At 37.3% G+C, this 23,753-nt stretch overlaps 1 protein-coding gene and 1 long non-coding RNA gene across 2 annotated transcripts; both read left to right on the top strand.

The window, feature by feature from the left end:
- Nucleotides 1-7,128: 7,128 nt before the first annotated feature.
- On the top strand, nucleotides 7,129-20,110 carry LOC139143967 (uncharacterized). The gene is made up of 6 exons (XM_070714595.1): nucleotides 7,129-7,886; nucleotides 14,316-14,462; nucleotides 16,557-16,667; nucleotides 17,659-17,916; nucleotides 18,637-18,763; nucleotides 19,590-20,110. The coding sequence occupies exons 1-6, from the start codon at nucleotides 7,559-7,561 to the stop codon at nucleotides 19,957-19,959; spliced, it is 1,341 nt and encodes a 446-aa protein (XP_070570696.1). The 5' UTR covers nucleotides 7,129-7,558; the 3' UTR covers nucleotides 19,960-20,110.
- A 260-nt stretch (nucleotides 20,111-20,370) lies between these two features.
- LOC139143090 (uncharacterized) lies at nucleotides 20,371-22,174 on the top strand. Its single transcript, XR_011554522.1, has 3 exons — nucleotides 20,371-20,548; nucleotides 20,925-21,124; nucleotides 21,509-22,174. It is a non-coding gene; the product is annotated as an uncharacterized lncRNA (long non-coding RNA).
- The last annotated feature ends 1,579 nt before the right edge of the window (nucleotides 22,175-23,753 follow it).

Here is a 23,753-nt window from a genome sequence, read left to right as displayed (position 1 = left end):
TGTGCTGTTTCGATAACATGGTTTTCAAAATAAGGTAGGTAGGTTGGTGGGAAGGACTTTTTTAAAACTGTTTTTATTTTAAATGTGCATTTTTCAGGGGTGTAGGGAGATCAAACACTGGCTACAACATTTCCAGAAAAACCTACCATACATATAAAAAGGAAAAAAAACCCATAAAAGACATCTTCGTTCAAGCAAAAATCAAATACCGAGTAACGAACGGGTGATTTTACTGTTTTTTACTTTCTTCTTTTTTAATTCCGTGTTTACGCAGCCCTTAAAAGTTTAGGGTCGGCAGGTGAAAAATAGGGTAGGTAGGATTATCAAAACAGCAAATATTTTGTTTCGGCCTAATATATTGTCGGACTATGATCGTCATTATCTTTAACATACACGGGCCGGCAATTTCTTTTTAGACATTTCTGTGTATTTTAATGAATGTTAGATACCGATATATTCACAGGATTTGCCTTCACTATCGTCTTCTCGTAAATATTTATTGTGATACTCGTTGTCACACTAAGGCTGTACTTTCTGTATTTCAGGGAAAATCATGGACGTGTTCAACTTTAACATGTCACTGAAGAATCAATCGTGGCTTAACTGTGCTTTCCGTGTAACATATATGTACTTTCTGAGTGTAAGCTAATTAGCGAACACAGAATTCTTGGGATAATTATATATATAACAAATGACTGGGATTGAACAGCCGGAATGCTGAATAACAATACGCGGTCTATGGTGTCAAACTGCCATCTTATTGAAGAATCTCAGAAGCTAGACAGAATTGCCTATTAACTACCTTTCTACTGAAATGAATTTTCAGAAACATAGCATTACCTACGATCTTCCTCTTTACTGAGAGGAATTTTCAGAAATAATATTTCAAATGACAAGTTTAACAGCACCAAGCAGCTGTGGCTTAGATTGGAATGTAGAATACAGGACTCGTAATAAATAATTGTAAATAGCGTGGTGGTGTGATTTCTGCTTTATTTGTATGTCAGCTTTCACACTCCTCTTTCGTTTTACTCTATGTGAACTTTACACAGAGAATGCATATTGTGACTATGTTTGCCAGGTACGGTATCATAACATAATATTTATGAGCTTTACAAAATGTTTCTTACGGGCTTTCATACGAGTAATCACTGCATCAATAAATTGATCGATGGAAAATGGCAGAGAACAACACTAATACGATGGCACATACAGGACCTTTTCAGTACGCAGAGGGCAGTCAGGCGCTAGACTGAGACCAGAAACCAGGTTAGTAACCACTATATATGAACGTAAGCATAAATGCTCAGTCGAATAACATTGCAACTGCCAATCAGTGTCACATACTGCGCATGCATTTGAATCCCGGTTCACGGGTACACGACGCCAGCGTACTAGGACAGTTACCAAGTCTGGTCGCCTAGAGCACAAACTCTGTTTGATACAAAATGAAACAAATCTTAGCCACAGAACTGATTTTCAAACGATGCGCAACATAACAAATTACTCATAAAAACAAAAAAGGAAAAGCAGACGAGCCAACATTTGCAGGTTAAAATGACCTTAATTCGGCACCCAATTATTCCAAATTAGTTCCTATCGTGTTAACTCTTTTTGATACAAAATGAAACAAATCTTAGCCACAGATCTGATTTTCAGACGATGTGAAATGCACAACCTATATAGTTTAATAAACATATTGATAGACCAATATTAACTCGTTTTCACATTTTCTGTATGGGAAGCCATCAGAATCAGTTAGCAGGAACTCCCGAATTTCTTCACCTCTAGTATTTACTGCGTTCACGGATGTGGTTATCAGCAGTCGTGCAGCGAAGTATCTCGCAATTTGAAACATGCTGTAAGGAAAAAATAATAATGTATAGATGTACAAGAGAGGTCGAGTGAACGCCCATCCATCATATTAGATCAGGTCATTTGTCTCGTTAATTGTAATAATTCAGTTTAGATCTTTGGATTGAATGTTTGGCATTGACATATTATATTCTTGTGAAAAGAAACTCCTACCGTGTAAAGGTATTTTCTCCGAGCCGATAAAAAAACTGCATGTAGGTTCAGTTAGTCTATGTCCTTATTCGTTCGAAGTTTGATTTCCCTGGTAACATCGGAATCGCCGTAGTTTGTTATCCTTCATGTAGTTGGTAGGATCAACCTGGCTGCATAGGCTCACTCAGCCAGGCTACATAAACAACAGTGGGTAGCCAACGAGGGCCTGTGAGAGAGGCTCGTATCACACATATTAAAGGTATACTGTCCCCTGTTCGAATTTTGGCTATTGTTACCATGGAAGGAGAAAATCTAACCAATCACAGATTTAAGCGGATGGCCGCTTTTTAAAAACAGCGCCCTCACATGGGCATTTTGAATACCAAGGAACGCCCCTTTGACCATATATGGGCATATTTAGATTACAGGTGACTGTATACCTTTAAAGCCTTGAGGGGTCTTCTCATATCAGCTGTCTTTTGCCTGCAAGTCAACCAGTACCTGGCACTGTAATGTTTATTTGTTATATTCTTTAAGCATTCATTGAATAAAACCTACTTGGCAGTATTTCTGACGACACCCTACTTTCGGAAGATTGCTGTGTAAAGTAATATTGCTTACTCTATTGCCTGCGTGACGTCAGATTATTTTTTCGTGTAAATCGGATGCTGAAGTTTTACTGGTTGAATCACGGATTTCTGTAAGTTGTTTATTCACCTGTCAAGGAATCTAGCTTCATGTGAGAATAATCGCAAATACGAGCCACATTTTGTTGATGTCTCGATTAAATCATGATTTATAAATATTGCACTTTCTGCGAATACCACTCGGAGATTATGTTATTTTGGATGACTACTAAGATAAGTTGTTGTGTTTTAGCTCATGATCAAAATATGATCCAGTACTGCAGATGGCCGAGTCATCAGAAGGGTCGACATGACCGACTCTGGTATAGCACGTCAGCAGAAAAGAAGAACTATTCTTAGCAACCACAAACTGACTTTACATTTGAGCAACTCAGCGGACGATTTATCATGTATTTATCATGATATCATTTCATGCTCGCCAACGATTTGAAACACACTTATTGGTCAGATAAGGTCATGTGACTGATCATTAATTGAGCAATAAACCACACCCAGTAACGGGTATACAATGGGATGTTGACCAGTTCACAGCCGCAGCATATATGCCAAATAAGCTATGATGAGTGCATACTTCACTGAGCGAACAAGTCAAAATTTGTGCTGGTGGTTAATTGCCATTACATTGTAACAGTACCTTGAAATTCTGTCGTGAAACTTAAAAGAACGATATTTTTCTCTTTCTGAGAACTCGCGTGTGTGCGAACCGTGCTATATCGCAAATATATCATGGTTATTTTCACGTATCGACTAATCAGCTCGCTGTATTTGCGCTATTAGTAATATACTGGCATCATATAATACTCGTTGTGCTGGACGTTTTCAAAGCTAAGCAAATCAACAGTAGTGATAATAAGATAGATATACAAGAATATTTCCACAATATGACCTTAATATTTATTTAGTGAAGCAATAATCACGGGTCGTCTTTCAGAAAAGCATTCTCGTGTTTCGGTGTTATCGGACTTGTACGGCAAGTTCCCCTTTCTGATACATAAAGCTGTTTAGATTTCGTTTTCAGCTCACGACGACTTGATGCGAACACTTCGTCACGGATAATACTAGCACTTTAGTCATTATCACGCAACAACCACATATCGATTGAATTTTTGTTGCTTGATATAGAGCCCGGCTGGTAGTCTACAACTTTCTTCTTTCTAATGTCAAGTTCGGACGGTGGTATTTCTCTCTGTCGTCATTGCTGACTTTCATTCTTCAAACATGACGACCTCTCGCTTTGTTTTTAATAGTATTCTTGTTTTTGTGGTCGCTCACAAAAGCGGCTACTTCATCCATCGAGAAATTTACGAACCTGACTTTCTAGCGTACGGAAGTTGAAGCTGATGGGCATTCGACTTTTGGCCACATAGCTAAAATTTAGAGGTTTTCAAGTTCCATAGCATGGCTTGTCGTTTTGTTCACACTATCGATATCGTCTGGGTAGTAAAATTCACTTTCTCAGTGTTTGACGTGCATACAATTCACACAGTCTTTACTTTATCCTCCAGCTGTTCTACGAAGAACGAAATTTGCAGACAACAATATTTACAAATTGAAAGTAGTTCCCCGAATGACCTTGTTTATTAACATTTGCATACACATGTGTCGATAATCTTATTTGCATATGGCCTGATAAACAATATCAGTTTGTTACGCAGGGTATTAATCCGGTAAATGTCGATTTCAATCACTTTGTATAAAGTTGCAATAAATTTGATGTCAGAAGTATCCCTTTTCCGTTATGTGTACGATGGGGAATAAAAATGTCAGGAATATATACGTTTTTGTAAAGAATGACACTGGGGTTACTTTCGTTTATTGTTAATTATCACATCAGCTTGTAAAAATGAGTGTTTTATTTTTTTCACGTGCAACATGGAATACGGCAATACATATGTAATAATTGTCAGTATTTGCTTCAAGATGAGTTCCTGCAAAATCACCAACTTCATCTGTGACATTTTTGTTTGAGTCGGTCCTAAAAGCTCGTTGAACTAGTCTTCTCGATTAACATCAGCTACTCCATTATGTAATCGCTAAGTTGTCAACTTCTGTGTCATATCAGCCATGATGGAAATGAGGACAGTCAAAATAGCCATTTAAAATAGACGTGAAATTATAGTATGCGCCCCGCGATGTCAGTTTCCTTTGTTTTATTTGCTATATTGATGAAGGTCACGGAATAGTAATTAATAACGTTGTTTTTTGCGCTGACTTGCAGACCACGTTGGTAATCCAAAGGCGTGTAATAAAATATTTTGCCTGAAATATTGATTATTGGCCCTCAGGGCAGGGGCTTGCTATCATGCAAAAACTTACGTGCTCTCAGACCGTTACGCTCATGAATTCAGGAATAGATATATAAGACTACTAATACTACTAGTGTACAATTATTTATGCAGTGAGATTTGTTACATCACTAACACGTCATTGTATTGCCAGCGCCGCCATCATGGTTATGATGTACAATGAAAATAAAATGTGTCTTTTCTTATGACTTTGTATACTGTTGACATAACATAATTGCAAGCATAAACCAAATCACACGTGAGTGGAGGAAGTGGGCTCTAATAAAAAAGGGATATGCGTCTGCTCCAAAGGTATAGACCAACTATAGTTCTGTTCAATATGAATAACTAAATCGATGACTGTCGAGAACAACATCGAACAAATGAATAGAAATGCCAACCCTTCTTATTCATTTTATCGAGGAAAGCATCTTTTGTTTCTCGTGTCATATGTAAGGTAGTAAATTTAAGTTAACATTATTCTCTCTCTCTCTCTCTCTCTCTCTCTCTCTCTCTCTCTCTCTCTCTCTCTCTCTCTCTCTCTCTCTCTCTCTCTCTCTCTCTCTGTATGTATGTATGTATGTATGTATGTATGTATGTATGTATGTATGTATGTATGTATGTATGTATGTATGTATGTATGTATGTATGTATGTATGTATGTATGCCAACGCGCCTTCATTATACGATCAAGTCAACCATGGCTAGAAAACTAGGTAAAGCTAAAATGCGGAATTCAAATTGTCATCTTATTTTGATGAATCTCCGAAACTAGATAGAATTACTTATAATCTTCCTTTTTACTGAAAGGAATTTTCAAAAACAATATTTCAAATGACAATATTAGTTTAACAGCACCAAGCAGCTGTGGCTTAGATTGGAATGTAGAATACAGGACTCGTAATAAATAATTGTAAATAGCGTGGTGGTGTGATTTCGGCTTTATTTGTGTTTGTCAGCTTTCATACTCTTCTTTCGTTTTACTCGATGTGAACTTTACACAGAGAGTGCATATTGTGACTATGTTTGCCACGTACTGGATGAACCTCAAAGGGAAAAAATGTGACCTAAACATTTTTGGCAACGACAGTACAAAAATTATAGCAGACCGTTATCATTATCGATATAATTCTTTGAACAGGATTGATTTTATTTCTATCTATTAAGTAGTTTTGTTGAACAAAGTAATTGGACAGTAGCAACAAAGTAAACTTGACAGCTCATTACAGTAAACTATAAACTCACATCGACGCACAACGCATGTACAGCAAAGGGGAGGTATACTTTCCGATTGTCTACCCGATAGTTGGCCATGTTGTCATGCAAATAATAGGTCCTAAAAGATCAGCGCATGTGTCGAGGGCTTTTTTTTTAAAGTCGATGTATACTTATAATAATCTAACTTCTTTTCCAATGCTAGTCGAGGTTATTTGAATCAACTCAATGCGTAGTATAATGACAGAGCCAAATGTAGTGATGCCTTTTTCCTTCCGAAAGAAGATTGCTGCTTTCACATGTAAATTGTGTGGTATAGGCTTATCAAAAGACGTAATGTGTGCTGACTTACATGAGTTATTGCAATTATATCTAATACAAATAGAAGGTTTCTGGAGGGCAAAGATATTCAAAATTTCATGTAAACATAATCTCGGTGGTCAACTATCATACGCCATATATTTCAAATTTTGAAGACGTAGGTTTCACGAAATTTGCCGTGACGAAGAGCCGACAAATTACACAGACAAGACAAAGTACAGTTTTCATTTTTATGAATTAAGATATTATAATCGAAGATTATCGAGCCAGGCGACCAGGATTCATAGTTGATAGTCGTGATTGTAAGTGTGCCCAAAGTACCACTGAGCAAACACATTATCAGCTACGCCTACAGATGTACGCCATGTATACTCTCCTAAATATTGTTAGACTATCAATTTGTAGGTTACGTCCTGTCAAACGCATGGGTACTTTAGTGCATGTACCAGGGTATGATATTTTGAATAGGATTATTTGTTTTGATTGATGGACTTACACCTTACCATACTTTGCCCAAGACGAAAGTCATTATCCATATTAGATTATCGACGGTTCTAAATACGTAAGCCATATGTATCGGCAACATTTGATTACATCTATTTCCCGTTCGAAAATGGTTTAATTCGATAAGGAATAAGCCTGCTAGGTGGTTCTGGAAGCTCAAAGGCTAATCATCTAAATCATATATTTAAAATCCGATTTGACTTCTGCAATTTCAGGAATTTCAGTTGCTTCAACTTATCCAAAGAAACTTTAAATTTGCATTTTCTGACCAAATATGGTATTAGAGAAATTCAATTCCTACACTAAAATCGTCAAGAAATATGACGTCAACTTGCTTAATTTAGACCATTTTTGCATTAATTTGTTTCAGAGACGTTCGCTCATTGGCTAACGGCAAACACCCTGACAATCTTGCTACATATATTAAACTCTTTTATTGTCGAGATTAAACAGATTTTGCTTCATCACGGATCCCCCATTCTTTGAGTGGCGTGCGACATGCATAACCTCAACTTGAAATTTATCCCACAAAAGACCTCATCCAAGACTAAATAGCGAAATTATTCAAATATCACCAAGATGAAACTCTTTCAAATTTTGATTGTTATGCTTATTCTTAATGTTCATGGGGTTTCTGTTTTGCGACGAAGACGACGGGGCTGCAGTCCTGTGAACTGTTCCGTCAGTTCATGGAGCAGTTGGTCGGAGTGCTCAGCGCCTTGTGGTACCGATGGCACGCAGACGCGAACTCGGTCTGTGACCAACCCAGCAAGTTGTGGAGGGTCTTGCTCATATCAACTTAAAGAGACACAAGCGTGTAATGTTCCTGGATGCAACGACCACGGCTCGCCCCGCTCGACGTACTGCGATTGTGTTGATGAATGGTGGGGTACATGCTGTGAAAACCGTAAGTAACCTCAACAATTAAACTATATTTTGCAAACCCTGTACTGTACAGTCTATTTTAAAGAGTCAGAGCCAAATAAAATTCCGACCACTTCAAATAAAATGCAATACGTATAAACACTCCACACTAGACAGTCCACTCATTACATATGTAATGGTCCATCATATCCGTGTTTTTGTTGAATTTAGTTCTTCAGCCATTACCTTGATCCATGGTCCCTCCACATTTTGTGGAGGGACCGTGGTTGATCATATGACTGAAGGCTCGTATGCACTCATACATGCATTCCGAGAGAGAGAAAGACAGACTGACAGACAGACAGACAAACAGACTGACAGACAGACAGACAGAGATGGGTGTAATGTGCAATATTTTGGCAGCAATTCTGCGTCTTATTTATTTCTTTAAATTTATAATCTTGAATGTTACATGAAAAACCATGCAGATGTATCCATCGATCACATTTTTGAGATATTGTTCTGAATAACCTACATTGTATAACCATCACTTCAGACAGTAATATTTGTATTACATGCCTTTAGATGAAGAACGTTCCCTCTGACCATTTCGTGACATCGATCGATATAAAAAATAAAGTACTTGAAACAAAGTCAAGTTCCAACGGTTATTTTGACTGTCCTTATTTCAATTAAGGTTGATACTGTGAAGTAGAAGGTTAATAACTGAGCGATAACAAAATCAAGTGGCTGATGTCGATGGAAAAGACTTGCTCGACAGTCACAGATAAAGTTGGTGATTTTTACACCAACTCATAAAAAAAAAAGAATTTTTACTGTCAAATCTGTGGATATCGATGTCCAACGATGACACATGGACTTGTTCACAGAGTGGTAACAGGCACTTCCTTGGAGTGTTACCATTGCTGACTTTAATTAGTTAATGTGACTGCAAACTTTGTCATCTTGATCACAAAGATGCATGGCAGAGAAACCTTCGGAATGATATCTTACGAAGAACAAACTTATTCCATAGTTTGCAAGTTTGAATAGTCGTGCATTTCATAGAATGAATCCAGCGATTAAGGCCACACAGATGGCATGACTACAACGATATTTTTTCCATATTTTGAAAAATAAGACGTGCATAGACCAAAATTCCTCTACAAAACTTGTGGATTAGCTGTTTCGGGACACCATCGTTGTCGTTCCTTCGAATGTTTATTTGAATGGTGCTGATCACTACAGTCGTTGACCCCGAATCCAATTTGAATCCACCGAGTCGAATTTCATCGATCGTGTTTCCATCAGATTTTATAACTGTGACCATGGATGTTGCGCATGGCGTTTCTATAAAATGATCTGAATCTAAATGTGAAAAATCTGAATTTGCATCCGAATAATTCGAAATTTTGTCATTTGGCTTCTCTTTTATTATCTTTTCATTTTCGGATTACTAGTTTCATTGGTCTGGAAAACCATGGCAAGGGCTCACTTGACCGAAAAAATCCCCGGATGCCCCTTTTCAATTCAATACATCGACTGCTGGGCGTCTAGATGGAGGCATGTAAGAACACAAATGTAATAATTCAGCAGTGTCTGAAAACGCTGTTGGAACGGTAGAGAAGAAAGGTTGTTCCTTTTGTGATTGGTCCATTGTTATTTTTCAACTTTTTGATCATCAGTTTGTGAGCTCGTTCTGTTTGTTGGACATCAATCGCCAGTTGACCCTCTTATTGGTAAAGACGTAACATACGACGCAACCCTCATTGGTCGATATGTGAAAATAACCATGCAATATTTGCGATAAAGCACAGCTGAAACACATGCGAGGTCTCAGAGAGAGAAAAATGATTTTCTTTAAGTTTCACGCCAGAATTCTAAAAGTACTATTCTGATGTAATGGAAATTAAGGCCAAAAAACTGTTTTGGGTCACCTCGCGCGTCATTACAGAACCTGTGCGTCAAGGGAGGTTACATACTAATCAGTACAGCTATCCTTGATATCCCTATTTGCATATCGAACCAGATATGAACTGAATATGCTCACGTGTTTTACAACAGGTTCATTAATAATAGTACGCTTCACAGAACAATAAGATATATGTTATCACTAAATGAAGCAGGTTTTTTTCAACATCGCACAGTACTCTCAGATTTTAATCACTTATTACAAAACTTTATTTAATATGCAAATGAGCTGTTAATTAACTTGACACTGCGTAATGCTTCATGGGGCAATTAGATATCTATCAGATCAACATTTGTAGCACGTTTTATTTAATTTAATGCAGTAATTTTAGAGTAATGTCACTAATTACAAAGTTCATTAAATATGCAAATAATCCCTATATTAACTTGACACTGTTCAATGATTCATAGCACAATTAAATATTTATCAAATCAATATCTGTAGCATGTTTCACAAAATTTGGTGCCGTAATTTCAGAGTTATATACCTAATTACAAAGTTTATTAAATATGCAAATGAACCCTTAATTAACTTTACACTACTTAATGCTTTACAACACAGTTAGATATCTGTCAGATCAGTATATGCAGCAGTTTTCATCACATTTGATGCAGTTATTTCGGAGTTATATGACTACTTATAAAACTTCATGAAATATGCAAATGAGCTAATTATTAACTTGACACTGTTCAATGCTTCTCAGTACAATTCGATATTTATCAGATCAACATCTGTAGCAAGTTTCATCAAATTTAACGCTGTAATTTTGGAGTAATATCACTAATTACAAAGTTCATTAAATATGCAAATAAACCCTTAATTAACTTCACAAAAGTAAATGCTCTACACCACAATTAGATATCTGTCGGATCAGTATCTGCAGCAGATTTCATCACATTTGGTGCAGTTATTTTGGAGTTATACCACTAATTACAAAACTTCATAAAATATGCAAATGACCTATTCGTTAACTTGACACTGCCAAATGCTTCTCAGTACAATTAGATATTTATCAAAACAATATCTGTACCCAATATCAGGACTTGGTGCCGTAATTTCAGAGTTATATACCTAATTACAAAGTTCATTAAATATGCAAATGAACCCTTAATTAACTTCACACTACTAAATGCTTTACACCAAAGTTAGATATCAGTCGGATCAGTATCTGCAGCAGATTTCATCACATTTGGTGTAGTTATATCGGAGTTATATGACTAATTACAAAACTTCATAAAATATGCAAATGAGCTATTTATTAACTTGACACTGCCCAATGCTCCTAAGTATAATTAGATATATATCAGATCAATATTTGTTGCAAGTATCATCAAGTTTGGTGCAGGAATTTCAGAGTTATCTCACTAATAACAAAAGTTCATTAAATATGCAAATGAGAAGATAATTGACATGACACTCACAGTATCATCATAATGTTCTGAGATTGTCATCTGTAAAAGGTTTCATGAAATTTTGAGCAGTATTTCTTGATATATGTCTACACTGTCATTACCGTCTCCATAGGGAAACCATTGTACGGAAAAAAGCAATATTGCATAACTTCATTAATATGCAAGCCACACTAACCAAAATCTAATCAGTTCTTGCAAGTAGCATATGGTACCTGTGTACCAAATCTGACTTGAATCCGTTCTGGCGTTTTTGAGTTATCGTGTAAACAGACAGACAGACAGACAGACAGACAGACACACACACACACACACACACACACACGGACAGACAGACAGACATCGCTATGACAATAGCCCACGTGTTTACACACGTGAGCTAAAAATGCTAAAAAGAAAACGGAAGTATTGTGCAGCCAGCGATAACGACAATAACAGTTGCAGCAATGGTGCCCAACCAGCAAAGTTAGGAATAACAAGTCATCGTTGAAGACACAGTCCCCACTTGTTAATGGGTACTTTGATTACAGGTCCTCAGAGAGGATAGAGTCCTCTTCATTAGGTCTGTGATCGAAATACTTTTTAATAAATTCGCTTGATACATGTCTGAGTTGTGGTTCAGGACATGAAAAAATCGTAATAAAATGGCCACACGGCGGCCATATTGGATCGTATCACAAGACAAATCATTGTGCATATGTATGACATAGGTCAATGTCCTTGTACCAACTTTGAATAAAATCGGTTGAGATATGCCTGAGTTATGGCTTTGTACATGAAAAAATCATAACCAAATGGCTACCATATTGGATCGTATCACAAAACAAATTGACTTGCATATGTATGTCATTGGTCAATCTCCTTGTACCAACTTCGAATAAATTCGCTTGATACATGTCTGAGTTATGGTTCCGGACATGAAAAAAACGTAAAAAAATGGCCACATGGCGGCCATATTGGATCTTATCACAAAACAATTCAATGTGCATGTGTGTGACATAGGTCAAAGTCCTTGTACCAACTTTGAATAAAATCGGTTGAGATATGCCTGAGTTATGGCTCTGTACATGAAAAAATCGTAACAAAATGGTTGCATGGCGGCCATATTGGATCGTATCACAAAACAAATTGAGGTGCATATCTATGACATTGGTCAATGTCTTTGTACCAACTTTGAATAAAATCGGTTGAGATATGCCTGAGTTATGGCTCTGTACATGAAAAAATCGTAACAAAATGGCTGCATGGCGGCCATATTTGATCGTATCACAAAACAAATTGAGGTGCATATCTATGACATTGGTCAATGTCTTTGTACCAACTTTGAATAAAATCGGTTGAAACATGCCTGAGTAATGGCTCTGTACATGAAAAATCATAATAAAATGGCCGCCTGGCAGCCATATTGGATCGTATCACAAAACAAATTGACGTGCATCTGTATGACATATGAAGTAATCCTTGTACCAAGTTTGAATAAAATCGCTCCAGGCGTCTCTGAGATGTCTGCGTGAACGGACGGACGCAAACACGCACAGACGGACGCATGCACGCACGCACGCACGCACGCACGCACGGACATGACCAAACCTATAAGTCCCCCCGGACGGTGTCCGTGGGGACTAAAAAAGAAAGGGGAAAAAAGAAAAGGAAAGAAAATCGCGTCGCCGCATCACTTTTGTCTGAATATCAAGGACCAGAAACAATTTTTTGGCCTAACCACCAGCACAACTTTTACCAGTTCGTTTACTGTAGTATGTACTTACCATCGCTCTTTCATGTATGCCGCGAACTGGTCAAAATCTCGGTGTATACCCGTCGCTGGGTGAGGCTCATTGTTTAATTAAAGGCCCGTCACATAACCCTATCTGACCAACTAGAATGTTTCAAATCGTTGACATCGATGGCATGATATTAAGAGCACGTGATAAATTTCCATCGAGTTCCTCAATTTTTAAGTCAGTGGTTTTAAGAATAGTCCTTGTTTTATGGATGATGTGGTGTAATGGCCTTGACTCTTCCAGTGATTCGTCTAACTACAACACTAAATCATATTTCGCAAAGGAGCTAAAACATAAAAATATATCTCAGTTTTCACCCAGACAGACATAATGCACAGATTGGTATTCGCGCACAATACAATATGTATGATGTAGATAAATTAAGCGAAAATCAAGAAAATGTGGCTCACATTTGAATTATCCTCACAAGAAGCAACATTCCTTGACTGGTTATATATTTCGAAAATTCAACAAGTAAACCTTCAACATCTGAGTACAGGAAAAATAACTGACGTCACACAGACAACAAATTTAGCAATATTGCTTCACACAACAATCTTCAGAAAATAGGGCGTCATGAGAAAGACTGCCGCTAGATTTTATTCAATCTATGCTTGAGGTATGACAAATTAACATTACTATCCTAAATACTTGTAAACGTGCGTTTGTGAGAAGAGTTAATATGTGCGATACAGCACTCTCTCATAGCCCCTGGCTTGCAAAACGCTGTAGCTGATGTAGTCTAGCTCATTGCGCTAGTGCAGCCAGGCTGATCCTACCAACTACAAGAACGATAATAAACTACTCTGACTCCGATGTTACTGGGCAACTACAAAGTTCAAACGAATAAGTAAAACAGACTATAACGAACTTTACATGAAGTTTTTCTCGTCTCGGAGGAAATACAATGATCACATTATTGCTGTTTCTAGTCACAAGGATGTAATTTTTTAATGCCAAACGTTCAATCAAATGATCTTGACTAATAATTAAGATAACAAAGGAGCAACAGGAAAATAATATTGGGTTTCTTTTTATGTCTATATCAAAATCGAAAATATTACAAAGACAGAGAATAAGTACGGTACGAGTAAAATTCAAACAGAATTAAATGACAATTGAAATGTTGTTTGCCCGATTTGCAAAACAAACTGATTTCCATACCTTAGATAAACCCTTAAAATAAAAGAACCGTTGTACTAACTTCCACTGATTGCAGGATAGCTACCCTCACACGTTGACCTGATATCATGATGGATAGGCGTTCACTTGACCTCTCGTATACCTATACATTATATTTTTTTCTTTAGCATGTACCAATATTTCAAATTGCGAGAAACTTAACTGTACAAGCGCTGATGACTACATCTGTGAACAGTGTAAATACTATAGAAATGAAGAAATTCGGGCGTTTCGGCTCACTGATTCTGATGGCTTTCCAAACAGAAAATGTGAAGGTGAGGAAATATTGGTGTGTTAATTGTATATAATTTTTTACATCGTCTGAAAATCAGATGTGTCGCTGAAAGGCTGAATTCACAATCACCATTGCAGGCGGCTGGAGACTTGACAGGGGGAGGGCCTTGAAAATATTAGGGTATGTTGGGGCACTTGAATGAATTTGGGGACATAAAGGGGGACTCGAAACAAAACTTGTGACATGAAATATTTGTTGGGTCGTCAATTTTAAACTATAACGTTTTTCTAATTTTGAGTGTTTTTCTTTGTGTACCCACTGCAGTTTCGCGTTCAACTCCCTGCGTGTACAGTCAGCATTGATATCATTCTTATCGTTTAAAATTGAATTCAAGTCCGGACTAGAATTCCTTTGTCGTCAAAAGAAATGATTACGGTCTTTACACTTGCATATACAGAGTATTTGCCAAACAAAATTTTATTATTCTAGCATGCTGTGCGGATTAGAAAAAGAAACTGCAGTCAAAACATAGAACAAGACACACATGATCGACCAAAAGGTACACCTCATGTCCCTTTCATACAGATTTTTAATTGTGTCCAGTTTTCCTAACTGGTGAGGGAAGTTGTAATGTTTACCTTCTTTTATAGTGCGCCTCGTAATTGTATAGAGATCATTATTATTGTTAACAAAGAAACTTATTACAGCCTAATCGTCAATATTTAACAACACTTACAAATATGCACATATAGAAATATATACACACGTATTAGAGATATAGTGGATTTTGTCAGGGGAAATATTTACAGTTTACCTGTGAACTGCAACGAGAAGTGAAACAATCTTTTTGGATGAAATTCCGATACATATTTTGTAGCCCCTATAAAACTTTCAAACAATCTATTTGAATCACGTACATTTGTATCAATTGTCAAACACTTATAAAAGCATAGATTTGGTTAGTTTAGTAAAAATCATTCATAGTTTTTTCATAGATTCCAATGTACGGTGAATCAACATTTTCGGTGAAACTCAAAAATCAAATTTCCTGTACACACATGCACGTGAAACCGCTCTATTGTACAATATGTCAATTATTCAACGTCTATACATGCACAAGTATCGCAAGTTTTACATTGTATTTGGGAAAAATATTCACAGTTTTGTCATAGACTCCCATGCATGATAGATCAAAATTCTCTGTGAAATTCGAAAATCAAATTTCTTTTATATACATATGCACTTGTAACCCCTCTGTACTAATCAAATAAATTATGTCAATTGTCAACCGTCTATAAATGCACAAATATTGCAGTTTTATGTTGTAAAATATTCACAGTTTTGTTATATGCACTTGTAACATCCGATTCTAATAAAGTACATTATCCATTCAAGTCTATAAATACACAGATATTACTACATTTATATTGAAAATAGTGTTTATAGTTTTTACATAGACTATGTGTGTGTCGTAAATCAACATTGTCGATGAAGTTTTAAAATTTTTTTGTACAAACAAGCACTTTTTTATCTGCTAATTAATGCAAAATACATTCCCGTGACATTTACATAAACTATCGAACATATATATAAATGTACAGATATAGATTTTTTAGGGGGAAAATGTTAATAGTTTAACCACAGACTCCACTGTATATGATTTGATATTTTGGCACAAAGCACTTTTGGAAGCTAATGTGCAACATCTCGGAAGCTGTTATCAAATTGATTGGCTGAATATTACCGTTATCATTATATTATAGGCAACAGACTCCTTACATTGCTCTGAAAAAAGAAAATTGACAAATCAGGTACAATCTTCCGAGTTAGCACATCAGTAGCAGTTTGCTTTCTGCTGGTTGTGCAAAAAATGGTGAACCTCCCTAAAATGCATATGTGAAATTTCGAGACCCTTCAAAATTGCTTGAAAAAAATATTGCGACACACCTGCGATTTTTGTCGCTTCCATATGAGAGGGATTTCAAAATCATAACAAGTCAGTAGGGAGAGTTGAACGCGTTGTGAGTTCGTTATGACGGCATTTGAAAAAATCTGAGAACTCTTTCATTGGATCCCCCTCCAGAGGCGATTGTGAATAAAGCCTAAATAATAAATCTCATTTTGTATCAAACAGCGTTGTGTTCTTGGCGACCAGATAGTACCTTTTGTTATCCGGGCAACTGTCCCAGCACACCAACGTCGTGTACATGTGCACCGGGATTCAGTGGTGACAAATGCATGCAAAGTAAGTGACACTGATTGGTAGTTGGTTGCTAGTCTCAATCTATCGCCTGACTGCCCTCTGCGTACTGAAAAGGTCCCCGTATATGTGCCATTCGATGCGTCTCGGGGACAGATTTTTGGACTCTAAAACTTTACAATTATTTTCTGATTTACAACTTGCGCAACTTGTGGGAGTTCATTTGAAGCCCATAGAGTAAAAAAAACTTTCACCGCCTTAGAGTAACGAAATCGAAAAATAATTTTCTCCATAGAGATTTCGCAGGGATGGCAGCCATTTTGAATTCCAAACGTCGGTAAATCTTGGGTAATTGTTTCTCTTGCACCAAAATTTGCACGGTGACCCCTGATTTGTTTTCTCGATTTTGAAAGTGAATGGTTAAAATATTCCAACAGGGAGTACGACTCGGAGTACAACTTCACCAAAAGTTTAAGTGTTTCACTTTCGAGGCGCATACTACTTTAAGCCATTTTTCATCGATCCATTTATTGACGTATAGTGTCCATTGTATGAAAGCCTGTACGAGACATTTTGTAAGGCAAATGAAATAATAATCTTGTGAGTAGGAACTAGTTTCTCCTGCAAATGAGGAATTTCTCCTTAGAACAAGGAGCACATGAGCACGAGAAACTATTTGGCGAGAACGAAATCATATTTGATGTACAAAATCTCCGTGCAAGCTTACATACCTTTGCAACGCCGGAAGTTAGACTAAGTGTGCATTTACGAGGGTAACTTCCACGTTCAGTTTATTCAATTGAGACATTGATAAGCCCAAAGCCTTGGTGTAAGACTGCCTTCTTCAGATCGATAATCGCAAAGTGCCGATGATCCAGAGAGAGAGATGTCGCGTAAGAGTTGTCAAGTGAAAGCATAATGATACATGGGATTGGAAATACCCTTCGAACAACGAACGCAGTGTGCCAAATCTGCTTAGAAGTAATAAAGGGGCAGTTTCTGTTTATTAATTTACTAATGTCATGTCTGCCACCAGTGACCACCTCTCCTACCATACTTTATTGCGAGGCTAACCTTACGCACACTAAAACAAACTGGACGGTCCAAGCAGACTGTACCGACGAACAGGAGGCGTCCGACACGGTGTACACTAGTTTAGTTCCTGATCAAATTCAAGTTAAATGGTCAGCCGAATACATCATGCAGAATATCACCAACTATCCCAAACCCTACTACATCAACAACTTCACCGTAGGCGTCGTTGCGTCATCGTTTGACTGGTTCGTACAAAGAGGTATGCTCTGTCAAGACCCTTTGGTAGCAACACTTTCGTAGCAATAGCCTATTCCTGCAGTTCACTATTCATATATGTACACGATTGCCTTTCACCGTCAGCACTCAACATAACAATGACCTTGGTTTCTATGTAATTTCTTTTCGACATGAATATTAAGACATTAAGAATAAGGAATGAGTATTGCTTCCGAAGGAGCTGTGAATTCAAAATGTCTTAAGTTTGGCAACAATATATTTCTGGTCCTTGCATGCATAAGTTTTTTAGATTTTTCGTAAAAAAAATTGAGGGGTACTTTATCGCTTATCTTTTCTGCCTACATGTCTTTTGTACGAATTTTATTTACAATGTTTAAAACGCGTGTATGTTTGCACTTATTCGTACGACGGAAAAAATCATCAGCTTTGATTCTTGAATATAAACGATGAAAAGTAGATGCAATAATTTGAGTGCTCTAACGTTATTGTGATGCATCGATGACTTTGGATTTGGTGTAACGACGAGGGGCAGTAGACTGTATCCCCATCGTCACAGAACGTCATGTCACAGTATCCGCAAATTTCGAACAATAAAAATCCGATGCTTACATTTCAATTACTTTTCTTATCAGAACATTGTTGAAGTTACATACATCTCAGTTCAGTAGATATAATATACTGGAACCAGCACATAACTTTCCGAGGGTGAATTTCTTAATTTAGTAATTTTGTGTACCTTTAGACGGATACACCATACTCAACGGAAGTGTGACATGCTCGACGGGACACGACAAGGACAACCCGAACGAAGATTTGCATTTTTGCAACGTGTATGAAGATTTAAACTTCGCGTTCGACAACCATGATAAGTACGTGATTTATGGAATTTTTAATTTGTTTTATCAAGGCCAGTAGACACGAAAGGTACAGTCCCCATAAAGGTACCCATTTCTCAAGCTAACATGACAGAATTATGAAAGAGAAATAATTCCTCTTTTTGTCGGAGGTGCGTGTACCAGCATGCTAATTGGGTGAAGTCATTCCTCAGTCATCTTATTGAGTTGACATGATTTATTGCTTCTACCCGGCAACACAGTTCCGTGACTTCAATTGCACTCAATTAAGGTGGAGAAGTTTCGCCTGTATTGCACCAGCATTTTGAGCAAACAGGAAGCACATCATTATGCGTTACGCACTTGAGAGGGCGTAACTCATCATACGTTACTTCCTTTGTGCACATGTCAATTTTATGATTTTGATGAAATATTCATGAATAGCATCCTTATTATAAGATGTTTTTACATTTTGATGTTGTCACATTTCATCCGTGCAAAACAGGCGTACATACGAAGTTACACCCTTAGTGCACTGACTTTCTCGTAAAAAAGGGACGTAACTCAAGTTACGTCCCTATGTGGCAACATGAGTTATATTAACTATTTTTTACTCAAAATTTTCACAAAAGATGCATTTCACATTACTGAACAAAAATATATAAAAAAATGTTGAGCAGAATATGAGGAGTGTTCTTAAAAGAGTCAGTCCAACTACAACCAGAAGCTGCACGCCTCGTGAGTGCGGGAGCACACCAGGATCGTGACGTAGTAGATAAGGCCTCCTTTATATACAAAAATATGAGTTACGTCCCTATTACACTGGGCCATCGATGTAATGTGTGTTCTGTCTCACTTTTAGAGTTTACGTGACAACTTCGGCAACAAATGGTGGATATGTGGACATTAGAAACTTCGACGAACCATCAGGATATACGGTGGACCCTAAGCAATACTATAAGGGGCAAACGATCTCTTACGTTGCCGATTTCACATTTGATTTTGAAAAACCGGAACACTGCTCCATCACAGCAAGTTGTTCTAAGACTATGCTGGATGCAGGTGCAGCAGTTACAAAAAGTGTAGGTTCAAGCAATATCATACATTCAGTCTTCAGTAAATGCATTGATGTACGCCTGGTTAATAGCGTGGGTAGGTGGTACTGGTCCTCAATAATGGTTGCACTTTTGGACAACAAAAAGAATAAGTACAGTAGAAGTAGTTATATATGATGAATATAACTATAAAAAGGCGACAATCTACATTCATGTATAGAGAAAGGCCTGGTTCTGGACACAGCAATTGATATTATAAAAATGCATATTTGCAAGCTGGCACTTTCATATTCATAGTGCTAGTAACCTACAGAACCACAGAACTAAATTAACACAGATTGGAACTAATTTGGGATTATTGGCTCTTCAAATTTCTCAAAAGTGTATAAAATAAAATGAAAAGCAGATGAGCTTACATTTGCAGATTAAAACGAACTTCACCATCCAATTATCCCAACTTAGTTCCAATCCGGCGTGTTTAATGTGAGTGTTATACCAAGAATTTGGTCTTGCACTGAGGTGTAATAAAATGTAAATACCTCTTTTAAATGATACGATATCTCTGCTAAACATTTAATTCAGAGAAAGCTGAGCGTGCATTGGTCTGGTTGGAAAGATACTTTGTCAGGAATATTTAAATACGTGCTGGAAATCTACAAGATGCAACCTTACGGTGATTTGCTTGGATATGGGACTGTTCAACCTAGCGTCAGGGAGGAATTGAATGTCTCTTCGTCTAAGTTCACTGCAAGTCTAACAAAACCAGGTAAGACGAATTATTCTGACCTTTGACTCTATGACGTGGCATATTCATTTGGTGGCGTTGTATGAGCTGTATACCCACTTTGCTGACTACGGATCTTTCTAATGCAGTCTACGAAGTAATATTGATAAGCCGCTTTGTTTGTATGATGCAACAAGTCTTGCTCATCTTATAACTGGCTGTATCGAGAAAAATACTACATGTACTAGTAATTTTAAAAGGAGCTACAGAGAGCCAGAAGAAAGGTAATATCGTGAACAGTTTACGTCATACAAGGTCAAACAATAAACACGCCCTGTTGCTAGTGCCTGTTTTCCAAAATGTGACTTGAGGCTGTCTTATTGACCGTAAACACAATGTCGCCAATCTCCATTTCAAGGTGACTACTGTGTCCTTTTGACTGTTCATGACGTCGCGGGAAACATCCAACAAGCCAGACGCTTTTTACTGTTTGATGATGTCAACGAGGTTGAAATAGACACCACTGGACAGTTTTCAATATTTATTGAATCAGCAGCGGCTAACACGACTTTTCTGTGGCAAACAAATCTGCAAAATGTCAAGCACAATGGGCCTCAGGTAGTATGATATCCATCCATATAATTAATGAACGAAAAGTAGATGTTGCTTTGCTTCCCATGAGTGTAGTAAGACATGAATGTATCCATATCCCAATAATAACACACAATGACCTCTTTGTTTGCCTTCAAATATCAGTGTTTTACCGGTAAAATTGTTCAGGAGTCAGGTGTGTTGTTGTTAGCGGACGAAAGTCTTGCTACATTGCTCTTTTGGACAATTTGTATTAATTTTAGACATGGAATACTCCAATTATCAGCGAAATCAATATTACTTAAATAGGACATACAATACTTGTTCACATTTCTAATCTGCTCTCTCTCTCTCTCTCTCTCTCTCTCTCTCTCTCTCTCTCTCTCTCTCTCTCTCTCTCTCATATCACAGATCTTAGCAACATGGACGGGTCATTTCTTCAACCACTACCATAGAGAACATAAAATGCTCAATGCAATTGCAGAAAATTCGCCACCTCTGACCCCAGGTTATGAATACACGACCGGTCAGCCGCCCAAGATAAGGTCACGTGAAGCGATACCCAACATCAACGCGATTGTCAGATTTGAAGTTGACCTGGCAAGGGATCATCAAGGAGGGCGCTCTATAAAAATTCCTCCGGGCAATTGGAAAGACGTCGACGATATCATGGTTTGTAATTATTGAAGAACGTCCAAAAATTTATCAAATATGCAATTGAATTTGTCTTTATAAGGGACGTGGCACATTTGTGTACCTTTCCGTTCAGTTGTGAAATAATATAATATAAAAATGTAAGTTCAATACTTGAACATGTATACAAAGTTTTAACACAAATACGTCAATAAATTTGCTGTTTATCATTTGCTCCAAGGTGGAAAAACAATCTTTTAACATGCCCCGTGAAGATGGCGATTCCATTCGCGTCTGGGTGAGAGCTACAGATGTCATGGGCAATGTGAACCAGGACAATGTACTCGTACATATAGATTCAACACCCCCGGAAGTCAATGGTTTCAACCAAACGAGAGAAGGTGTCGAAAGGGATCAAACAGAAACTACTGTTTATGGTTTTGATGCAGAGTGAGTAGAAATATCAAGCAAGCATAATATCGAAAAGCAGAATTGTATTTCCCCGTCACCTTTATCCTTAAACAAAAAATGTGAGATACAGAAATTATTTTCGGGAAAATGCGCATTCATTATTCATTATTAATTTCTTTACACTTAATGACTATGCCTGAATGAACGGTTGGTATGTCTGCAATAAACATTTCTTTTTTGTCGGAGAAAGCTAAAATTCGTTCACACGATGTTGTTTTTAAATGCCCAACGACATTGGTTTATTGTACAAGTCCATAGTTCTCCCCTATAACCATGTTTGCTTAAAGCCCCCACTCAATTATCAGATTATCTAATATAAATATTATTTCCTTGATAAAATATTCAATGGAAACAAAAGAATGACAAACTGTTAATGGGCTGTTGACACATTCGCTAATGCGAGAACCAGGGATTGATAAGGGCGCCTTTAAGTCAGTACCATACTTGTAATATCTTCTCTGATTGTAGATTCAATTGCTTTGCGTGTACTCAAGCGTGTTTTAATCAGCTTTCAAACTGTCTATGACACTAAGGTATTGTAATGTGTTACAGGTTCATGGAACAAGTGAATATGTACTTAAGCAAAAATGTATTGTCACGTGTTAAACATTAGTTTATATCTATCCCAATAGTACTAGTATGTGTCAGGTTTAGCTGTTTGAGTTAGTACAGCATACGTTAACGACGAGACAGATACTCGTGTTTTAAATATAACTGTGGATTAGCAATTGTCAGTATTCCCGCGATGTGTCTGCTGCGACTACTAATGCATAGGATACGACAGATGACATGTTATACTAGCGATCGTTGGTCCAAGGTCGGTCATCCGAGGTCATTCAAAAATCTTCAATGCGTTTTGTTTGTTACTGGTATAAGTTCACAACCCCCCTAAAACCTCTGCCCTTATTAGTCAAGGTAGAATTAGATTTGTGCATTATCTATCACTTGAATCCACATCCAACGAAATGTCTCATACTGCTGTTCTTGCTGATATACCTTAAAGTACGTAAGAGGTCATTCGAGTTCAACCAAACATTAGGGGAAATGTTTTCATATAGGTACGTATACAAGCAAAACTAAAACTCTAAGCCCAATTGGTTAGCCAATAGTTCGGTCTGCTCGATGAAAAAGTGGTTAAGGCCAATACCTGCACGATGCTTTAATTGCTGAGACACGTGAAAGTAGGCGAAAGGTGACCTCGAAATTTTGAGGAAAGATTGGTCTCATACCGAATCAGACTCCAAAGAAGCCACACCTCTTGCCCTTTTAGTAAATCCAGAACGTGCACGAATAATGCGTTGGAAAAGGAATCGAAATGATTGTTTCAATTATGTGCATTAGTCTCAAATACACAAGTAACAAATACCGGCGTCTGTTACAACTGCTGACATAGATGAAAGGTAATCTATGAGTAAGCTAAAATGTGAAGAAAAATTCGGTTAGTGTAGCACAATATCCACCAGAAGTGATATCTATTTTGCTTGCATTATCTTTAAATGAGATGGAAAAGTATTTGATAAAAATCATGATATCGCTTATGCCACTTAATACG

Source organism: Ptychodera flava, chromosome 11 (genome assembly GCF_041260155.1).
Source record: "Ptychodera flava strain L36383 chromosome 11, AS_Pfla_20210202, whole genome shotgun sequence".
Taxonomy (NCBI): domain Eukaryota; kingdom Metazoa; phylum Hemichordata; class Enteropneusta; family Ptychoderidae; genus Ptychodera; species Ptychodera flava.
The sequence above is the reverse complement of the archived record's forward strand: the minus strand, read 5'-3'. Positions and strand labels throughout refer to the sequence as shown.

Excerpts from the sequence above, each read along its gene's own strand:
- LOC139143967 (XM_070714595.1), top strand. The coding sequence starts at position 7,559 with ATGAAACTCTTTCAAATTTTGATTGTTATGCTTATTCTTAATGTTCAT. Across the intron at positions 14,463-16,556 it reads TCCAAACAGAAAATGTGAAG|CGTTGTGTTCTTGGCGACCA; the intron begins GTGAGGAAATAT and ends TGTATCAAACAG. Across the intron at positions 17,917-18,636 it reads TGACTGGTTCGTACAAAGAG|ACGGATACACCATACTCAAC; the intron begins GTATGCTCTGTC and ends GTGTACCTTTAG.